The sequence below is a fragment of the Castanea sativa genome, chromosome 6 (genome assembly GCF_040712315.1).
Source record: "Castanea sativa cultivar Marrone di Chiusa Pesio chromosome 6, ASM4071231v1".
Classification (NCBI taxonomy): Eukaryota; Viridiplantae; Streptophyta; class Magnoliopsida; order Fagales; family Fagaceae; genus Castanea; species Castanea sativa.
This window is the reverse complement of record NC_134018.1, coordinates 43,014,006-43,024,182: the sequence shown is the minus strand read 5'-3', so window position 1 is coordinate 43,024,182 and position 10,177 is coordinate 43,014,006. Positions and strand designations below refer to the sequence as shown.

The following is a 10,177-nucleotide window of genomic DNA, read 5'->3' as shown; positions in this document are numbered from 1 at the left end:
GATGATGTTCTTTTTTCTTTCTTTCTTTCTTTTATATATATAAAAAAAATGATTATCAGAACATTCTACTTAAATCAAAAAGGATTTAACAAAGACATATCAGGCTGCAGTGACGTACCAGTATGAACCTCAGAGGAGGAGAGCATGCACGATACACCTCATTAGCTGAACATTCTAATTAAATAAAAAAGGATTAACAATACTCATCAACACAAAGGTGATTGCTAATAATTAATAAGAAGTTTCAAATCCTTTGATTACTATACATGACATCCCAATCCCAAATACTCCATAAATAGCTTCAAAATCTTTTATCACTTGCTTATTAATAATCCCAATAAATATCTTCTCTTACAATATCACTCGCCTTATTGATGGGCTTTTTAGTTTAACAACACATCGGCACCAAAACTTGGTGCCCAAGAAAAAGGGGAAAAAAGTATTTCGATCCTTTTTTTTTTTGCTATAAAAATTTCAACGTCATTAGTCAATCCGTGCTCAGAATCCCCGCAATTAAATGGGTGAGACCACGGAGACAAAGAATGTGTGAGCCTATTTTGGGTGGGAAAAATGAAAGAAAAATTACAACAGGGTCTTGAGAAAAGTGTTTGCTGATCCTTGGCTTCACCAAGAGGGAAGGTATCACCTGCATTAGATTGCATGCATGAGATAATTATCGCCAAGCAAGAGACTTCCTGAGTTGTAAAAGCCACAAAGCCATCTGCATTCCAAAGAGTCGAATTCCCAACAAGATTTCATCCAAAAAGACATTCAACCAACATAATAATGATTTATTTTGAAACGATTTCGCCTCAATGACTGCCTCAGATGAGACCTTTCCAATGATTAGGAATGTCTGAAGAGAAGATGCCTGCAACTGCTCAATAAACATTTCAATTAATATAGTACAAGATTTTACCAAGCAACACAAATTAAAATAATTTCCACAGAAGATGGTACAAGTAATAGAGAGAAAATATTGCATGAAAATTGAAAATCCTCTATTCTGCATAATAGATTTCTTGCCCAAGGTTATGCATGAAAACTTTTAACATAATTTTACAGAGCTGTGTGGTAAAAGGACATTTAAATGAGTGAACTAACCAAATCAGACAAATGCTAAAATCTAACCAGTCAAAAAGACTGCCATGAACTGTGACTAACAATGCTGACCAGAGAAAAACTGCAACTATGACTAAGCTCCTGAATTCAGACGAAAAATAGAGTTTATAGAGTCAAAACCAGGTAGTTGGAAATCATTCTTTTGTTTGCTTTGGCTTTGGCTTCATTTATTGAATTTAAGTTCTTCTACCAAACAGAATGCCTTTCATTCAAATGCCAAAGATCACTCAGCATAATTAAAATATGGGCAACAAAGAGGTAGAAAAATATATGATACCAGAGAACTGTTAACTGCTCGTAAACAATCATTTGTCTTCAGCATTAACAGAATTACACGCGGCAGTCTCCGCAGGAGTTCTGAGATTTGAGGGAAATACTGAGAAGCATACATCTGAAAGAAAGGGTAGGTATGGTTAAACAATTAATAACAACTATTACGTTAAAAAATATCAACCGCATCTAAGAATGAGCAGAGCAATGCTTCACATCATAGAATGTCCCAATTAATAAGCTAAAATTAAATTAGAGAATAACAAGAATATATGGTACATAATTGCAGATCTTTTTTTCTTTTTTGAGAGAGAGAGAGAGAGAGGGGGGGGGGGGGGGGAGAAAGAGAGAGAATCAGCAAAATAATATGTAGGAGCATGTAAATCTTGCATGAAACTTTAGAACTGCACACAATGATTCCTTGGACAGAAGATCACCTGTAGTTCTGAACGGTCACCATCATTGCTTTTTATGACCAAATGATCAACAGATGGATCAACAACCTTATTCCATGGCCTCATAGTAAGAATTCCTGCAAATAGTGCATATAGATCCTCCCCAGCACCCAATTTCACACAATTTTCCTTTATTGCAGTAGCATCAGCGAATATTAATGCCTGTACCAAATATTTAAACAAGAAAAGAAGCAAGTTGCTTATAAAAGGAAACAATGGCTGAAGAGTGGAAGACACCTTTTAAGGAAAGCAATGATTTACCTTCCAAAGTGCAGCATAGTTGGCTCTTGTATGGAAGTCAAGTTCTTTATACAACCCATGGTCTAGAATTATCAACTGTGGTTTTCTTTTTCCTGTATATGAGAAGGGAAGTACATAAGAAATACTTAAGTATATGTCAAAATCACAAAACTCTGAGAGGGAATGAATATGAAAATTTGTAAAAAAAAAAAAAAAAGTTACACAATTGAGGGTGGGGACATGGAGTAGATCAGATTAAGGGTTTTAGAATGCAGTACCGTACAGTTATTGGTGTATGAGACAATTGCAATAAATAGCATCTCAAGTTTTGACAGGCAAAGTGGCAAAGCTTTACTTTTGAAGTATTTTCTATTAAGTTTTTGCCTAACGTAACCATTCAAGTTTTACTTCACTATACGTAGTAATGAGAGATCCCATGATTATTAAAATAAAAAAAATATATATAAATAAAAGGTCATGAGAGATCCTAAGGAGACTTCAATTGTCGTGTAGTACAGAAGCATATGAACACAAACCCTTAGAATGTTAGGCTAGTAAACAGGCTGGCAATCTATAGAATTAGGTGGGCTTCCGCTGAATGTTATTTATTTATTTTATTTATTTAAACATAAAATAAAAATAAAAGGACAGCACCTTGGTGTGAATTTTTCTTCTACAGGAGTATCACTGAGATGAAGATTCATTTGCTGAGTCAGCAGATCATCCGAACATTGTAAGGTTTTCAGAACAAGTGCATTACATTTCTACACGTTTCAACTCAACAAATTTGTTCTTTTTTAAATTTTGGATAATCTATGTGGGTTTTGTTTCTGTTATGACTGGAACACACGCATAAAGTAATGTGGAACTCACCATAAACATCAGATGGTTGGAAAATCAATATTCTAAGGAATTACAAGGATGCAGCTAAATCCATTTTTTCAGCAGATTCTACTTGTTCACAAATTTTCTACAGCTTTTTTGTAATATAATATCATAAAAGGGATGATATGCCCACAAGGACTGTAATAATTTCGTGCCAAAATAGTTACCATCCCAGTGGGCTTCTGTTAAGGCTAGGCATGTTTGCAGTTGACATGGCTAATATATATATATATATATATAATCAGAACTAATGCCTTAAACAGTAATTTAACATAAAGAGAAGCCTCACCCAGAATGCTCCTTTTGCTGGAAGGCAAAGGGCGAACTAGCAAGTTGGCTGCATGGGGGTCACAATGCACAAACCCATGTTTGAACATCATCTCAGCAAAAGCTTGACTAACCTGCATAAAGTACAATAAAACCTTATTTAAATTCTACTGTGTGGTTTAGGCCTTTCAACAACTATCTTAGCCATATTTTCATACAACTAAGACATCAAACATATATATGTTCTATTATAAGTAGATACCAAATACTTTCCCAATGCAATATTCTATTTGTCTCATGTCTGCGATGTATGTAGTCAAAGACATGAAAGTGCAACTAATTTATAAAGACCTCCAAATGAGCCTTAATTGTATACCATTAGTCAAGACCCCTACATCCAATTACAAATGTAAGTTATGTGACAAAATTAAGTTAAATTACCAGGGTCAATCAACATCGGATTAAGGAGATGACATCTCTATATGTAAGTCATTCTTGATATTGGAAAGGGAAATTTCTTCAGTCTTTAACCTCTAAACAACTACTCTTTACATCTAATACATCATCCATAAACTTACTAATTTTGCAACTTCCTTTGGTTGAATCCCAAGTCTTTGAATGGTCTTCACATCATTTACGTGTGCACCATCCATAAATTCCATGGTTAACAACTTTGAGGTACTTAAATTCCAATACACCTTTGGTGCATATACATAGTCCGCAATATGAGGAGATTGCTTCCGGAAGTTGTCCAAGCATTTCTCACTGTTTTGTGCCTCAACTAAAAAATCCAGTTCCTGCTGACCATGATATCAATGATCAAATGACTATAAAGCAACAAAAGAATATTAGATAATAGCACAATTTGATAATATATGAGAAGCAACAGATGGGATTCTTTCCTAATGGTATGTTACACATGCACCCACTAGTTCTTGAACTCACAACCGCACCTTACATCTTGCTCTTACAAGGGAAGGAGACGGATGTTTAGATTTAAAAGACAACAAGGTTCCACTTTCATCAATGAAACATTAAGATTTCAAGCAAAAATATTTAGCAAAAAAACACCAGTGTCATGTTTGGCAAAAGTTTAAGTCATGTCAAATAAGAGGTAAAAGTTATCTTGTTCGAACTAAGCCATCAAATTTCCAATCATCTATAAATTTCCATGGCTTACCAACACAATGTTCTTATAAATAATAGTAGCATCTTGCTATCAGCTGATATGTCTTTGTTACCAAATGTGTTTGAAAGTAATTAGTGAAAGTTCATGATTTTAAGTTGAAAACAAACAAACAAACTACCTTCATTAAGATGCTTCAAAAAAAGAAATTTTAGGATTACCACCTTCTAGCTCAACTGGTAAGCACATCCTAGTGTTTCTAAAGGAGACATCCAAGGTTCAAATCCTCCCTTCCCCAATTATAGAATTATCAAAAAAGATAGTTTGAAACTATGGCAAAATATTTAGAACATGAGCTGAGAGAGTTAGGTCAGATGCCTAACAAGTCACAATTCATTTGCGATAGGAACAGTATAAGAAACAGAAAGAAAACACAAATGTGCATAATTATTATATTTTTTGGATGTTATAGAAGTATACAATAAATACTGAAAAAGAATTGCAGTGGTAAAGCAACTTGCCTTGGGTACACTTTCACGCATTTCATCAACCAACCACCTGCAGGCAAATGTCAAGAAGACTTCAGTCAGTGCCACCAATTCAAGAGCAGACAAAATCCTACTCAAAAAGACATGCTTAGAAAATTTTGATACATCTTAACGTACATAGAAGAAAGTATCTCCATCCTTGAGTTTTACCAATTTTGGCATGCACATAACCATGTATCAATGCCAGGTTAGAGCATACTACCTAAAGGCCATTGACAGCCTGAGATTTTTAAATATGCAGAAGTTTTTGTGGTTGACACCTATATGGTCTCTATCTAATTTTCTAGAACCATGGAAAGATACCCAGCAGGCAAAAGAGCAATTATCATAGTACCTATAATCAAAAGAAGGAAAAAATCGATGTATGGTGTTCACAATCATATCCACAGTGGCATGATCTGCAGCCGCAGTATCGGTCATGTGAGTGTGCTGAACCTGAATATGAGAAATTATTTCGATATGGGAAGCTAATCCTCATAAGAAATACAACATGTCTCCAAAATAATTCTGCATGAAAATTTTGGCTCCAGCTATCACTAATAAAATTCTTTTAAGAAAATGTCAAAACAAATGAAACCTTCACAGCAACTTTCTGGCCATCAATTGTGCGAGCAACATGAACTTGTGCAAGGGAAGCGCTTGCTATTGGAGTAGGATCAAATTCAGAAAAAATCTGTAGATGAGAGGGCTCAATTAATAGGGCTAATATTGTGACTTTGCATAAAATAACTATTAAATCACAAAAAAGACTAAGTATTAAGACCAAAAAAAAAAAACTGTACACACTAGAAAACATCAAATCTAATTTCGAATGGAATAATTGAGAAATAAGTTCACAAAAAAACTGCCCAAAAAACCAATGATACATACTTTATCTGGTGACTCTCCAAGCTCTTTCTTGATCACTTGGCACACTTGATCATATGAGGAAACTGGACATCTATTCAACATAGACGCCCTCAATGTCTCGACGTACTCCTGAGGTACCAAGTAATCCTGTATAAAGATAGAATCAGTATCGTCCAATAACAAGGTTAAAATGCACTTTACACCGCTCTAATTTTGAAGTCACTTCTGAATCGGTCTCTTAACTTTTTAAACTTGCAATTTACACCTTTCGCTATTATAATGATATCAATGTGCCCCTTCCATCATGGTACATCACATTTTTGCAATTAAATCGCCTAAAAACGATGTTACTTTGAACAGCAACGTAATTTAAACCCTTGAATATGAAAACAATTTCAATGTGCCCCTTCTTTGACGTTATCCCACCTAAAATATGAAAGGGCACATTGACAATGTCGTTTTTGATAATTCAATAGTTACAACAAGGGAGACGAGATTTGAACTCTAGACATCTCCGCTAGAAACACTAGAGAGTGTGTTGTTTTCATATTCAAGGATGTGAAAATTACAAGCTTTCATAGTTAAAGGCACTGATTTAAGAAGCAACTCTGAAATTTAAAGAGCAGATTTAACCAAAACTCAAATCTAGCTTGTTCTTGTTTTTACTTTCTATAATAACAGAAACAGAGAAATAGAAATCCAATTAAAATTGATGAGAGCATACCATTTGACCAACATGTTGACCTAGTTTGATATAAATTCCACCATTTCTAAAACAAAGCTCTTCAAGTTTACGCGCCGACCTGAGATGAACCTCGTGCTTCACTTTTGATTTCTCAACACTTCCTTCATCCAGTCCCCACAGTGAATATTCATAATCTGATAGAAACCGCGCAAAAAAAAATCAAATTCCAAATGTAAAAATAAAATAGTGCAAAATAATCCAAAATTGACAATTCTAACCCTACCGAAGACGATGGAGGCGGCGGTGATGGCGTCGCGTACGAGGCGGATAGGGACGGCGGTGAAGAGCTTCAGCGCCGTCGCCGGATCGTCCGACGTGGCTATAGTGGCGCCGGCGCCACCGACACATAAGGCGGTGGAGACCAACACGAGCTTCTTTCCGGTGCGCCACAGGGCTCGCGTGGCCATTTCCACACTCCACAACTAACTCTGTCTCTCTCTCTCTGTCTCTCTCGTTTATTTTTCTCAAAGCCTTGGTGAAGAAAAAAAAACTAGAGCGAAATCAAATTTAATTTTGGGTAGATAGAGACTACACGCTAGGTGTGGGCTACTCGTCGTGTTGTTTTTTTGGGTGGGAAAGTTGGACCGAGTGATGAATAATAGTACCTGCAATTTAGGTGATATGCAATTCCTGAAGCTGAAATATATGACAGTCAGCTCAGCCAGCAGCAGAGCGGCTCTACGCTAATCTGGAAAATAATAATAATAATAATTATTATTATATATATTTAACAAATTTTATGAATTTTTTATTTTATTTTTTAAATTTGTGACCCCCAAATTTTTTTTTTATCCAATCAGATTATATTATCTTCTTATATCTTTTATAATTTTAAAATTTTAAGAAAATTAAAGACTAATTGTTATGTCAATGCCATTAATCAAATATTTAAATTTTCAGTTTTTATGATATAAAATTATACATAAAAAATAAGTTTATGGATTGAATAGTAAATACTAAATAACATTTAATTGACATGTGTTTTAAGAAAATAAACAATATGCAATTCAACGGTTAAAATTTTAAAATATATAGTTATGTTAATTTGTTTAATTAGAGTTGTAATCTTAGATTACAACTAAATTTATAACCAAATTTTGTCCTTATACTTTGGTCATCTTAACAATATCTAAGGCCTTTATAAATTTAAAAAAAAAATGAGAAAATTTTTATTAATCTAAAATTTTGAAAAATATGTAACTTACAGTATTGATAATGAAACTATCGTACAATGAATTTAAAATAAGAAAACTCATAAAAGGAAATTGTAATATTTTATATATTTGTGTGTAAATTTTATTTTTATTTTTTTGTCAATATATGAAGTTATCTTTTTATTAACATGATATAAACTTTCATAAAACCATAGGATATAGCTCTGAGGCACAGATGCAAGATAAATAATTAATTATGGGTTCTAGTTAACTTAACTAGTAAAGTCTCTAATGGTTGAACAAGAGACTTAGGGTTTAAGCTCTGCCTATACCAAAAATTGACTTAGTATATTGATCTGATGATAAAAATCTATCATAAAGAGCGGCCGACATAAGTTAAAACTCTTTATAATTTTTTTTTTAAAAACGAATAATTATTAATCTGTCACATAATTTCACAAATATGAGCATAAATAGAGCAACCACTGTAATAATAAAGAAGTTTCTAAAAAAAAAAATAAACACTATAATAATAAAGAAGAAAGCTATCGGATCTCTTTTGTTGAAAATGATTCAGCACCTTTCAAAAGAAAAAAAAATGATTCAGCAAGCTGAGCCCAAGAGAGAGAAGATGGGCTATTTTCTTTTGTAAAAATATGGGCTTTAATTTTATTACACAGAGCATATGGGCTTTCGCTAAACTAATCCAGTCGAGTCACGCTCACACAGGCGGTGAAAGAATAGAGAAAGAAAGAGAGACATTGGCCAATCAATTTATTTGAACGCAAAGTACGATTTTGTACTGTTATAGTTTTTGTATTTTCGGAGTTAGGGTTTTGAAACTTGTTGACTTTGTTTAATCTATTAGGTTTGGCGTTTTTTTATTTTATATTTTTATATTTTTATAATTGTTTTAGGCTTCTAAAACCACGTAAGTTTGTTTATTATTCTTTGCAATTTAACAAATTATTCATTTAATATATGAATTTTCCTTTGATAATAACCACGTTTGACTTCTGGATATTTGATGGTTTACTATTTTGCTTTACTCCAATTTTTTAAAGGATTTGTGAAGCAACAAACCCTTATATGACATGCATGTCATATTAGGGTTTGTTGACTGCTTCACAGTTAGTGACGCAAGTAATCTTTTGTTTTGCTTGTCTGTGATATTAGGGTTTGAGATGGAGCTAGAGGTTGGAGGACCAACTAGGTCTGCTTCACAAGCGACGTACAATGGAGTCAGTCACAGAACCAGCAATAATGGATGAGCATCCTGTTTAACTGTTTAATTTTTAAATTATGTTCTCGAAATGAAAACAGTTTTGATAGGCAAATAAGAGATCTTAACTCTTTATTTTGATAAACTCAACACGTACAACAATTTTATCATTCTATCTCACTATCATATTCAAAGACTTTTTTTTTTTTTTTTTTTTTAATTGTTGTTTCTTTTTTTGTCTTTCTAGATGTGATTTGAGTATACAACAATCATCAGATAAGCCATCAGATTCATCTACAACCTCAAACCATTTTCTGAGAGGTGCCAACTGAACTTCAATGAGGACCATTTCCCATTACTATTTTTATATTACTTGTTTGTTCACAATATTATATTTGGCTATACTTGACCTTGATGATGTAATTCCTTGGTTTATATATTTTTTTTATTATTAATATTACATATTTAAAAATTGTTGCCTAGCATATAAACCCCTCCTCCCTTTCTTTTATCACATGCCTCTTTCCTTTTAGAACATAGATGAATGTATTCTGAAAATTAATTTGATTTTTCTTGCATTGGACATTTTGTGCAGCTGATTGACTCGAGGCATTCATTTATTGAGATTTTTGTTTGTGTGTTTCATATTTGTCCTCGTGAACACAAAGGATTTTTGTTCATTAATAATATCTATTACTTACCAATTAATATATTTGTTTCTCAAATACATTTGGCCGATATTAATTTATAGTTGGCCACGCTGTCTTGTGTTTGCTGGTTGCTGTATTTTTATTTTTATTTTTTTTGAATTTGGATTTGTTTATTTATCAAGGAGGGATTGCTAAATAGAAGAAGGACAGACTGACCTTTTCTTTGAATCAAGCCAAACTGTATTTGAATGGCTTGAAATGTTTTGATCTATCTCAATCATTATATAATTCCTTCCCCATGCCTTTCTTTTTGTTTGAATTTATTGGTGAAAGAAAGAGCTATTGGTAAGATGTTTGCATTTCATTACTAGCTTTCTTGAAGCTTTTCACAATTTTGAAGTGGAAAGGTTTCCTATTTTGTTTCTCCTTGTGTTCTTGTGTTTCATTGACCATTTTTGTTCCAACTATATCAAATTTCGAATTTATACTTCCCCTTTTAGATTGTTGACATTTATTTGTGTTGCAAGTTCAAGGAAAGAGATATAAGTGTGCCGATATTCGCAAAATTCTTTTTAAGATTCTACTCCCATGTTATGATAAATTCTAACAAATTTTTTTATTGTTGGTTTTTGCTTCAAGATAAA

At 33.2% G+C, this 10,177-nt stretch overlaps 1 protein-coding gene across 2 annotated transcripts; it reads right to left on the bottom strand.

Moving 5' to 3' along the window:
- Positions 1-296: 296 nt before the first annotated feature.
- Positions 297-7,213, bottom strand: LOC142641256 (putative ABC1 protein At2g40090). 2 transcript variants are annotated; one of them, XM_075815656.1, is made up of 13 exons: positions 6,731-7,051; positions 6,487-6,641; positions 5,784-5,909; positions 5,491-5,586; positions 5,248-5,348; positions 4,887-4,923; positions 3,818-4,036; positions 3,262-3,373; positions 2,109-2,200; positions 1,830-2,009; positions 1,400-1,513; positions 1,105-1,203; positions 743-877 (listed from the first exon to the last, which is right to left on the bottom strand). In XM_075815656.1, the coding sequence occupies exons 1-12, from the start codon at positions 6,912-6,914 to the stop codon at positions 1,135-1,137; spliced, it is 1,485 nt and encodes a 494-aa protein (XP_075671771.1). In that variant the 5' UTR covers positions 6,915-7,051; the 3' UTR covers positions 743-877; positions 1,105-1,134. The 2 variants fall into 2 exon arrangements, with proteins under 2 accessions (XP_075671770.1, XP_075671771.1); XM_075815655.1 differs by lacking the exon at positions 1,105-1,203 and having other exon boundaries at positions 297-877; positions 6,731-7,213.
- Positions 7,214-10,177: the final 2,964 nt, after the last annotated feature.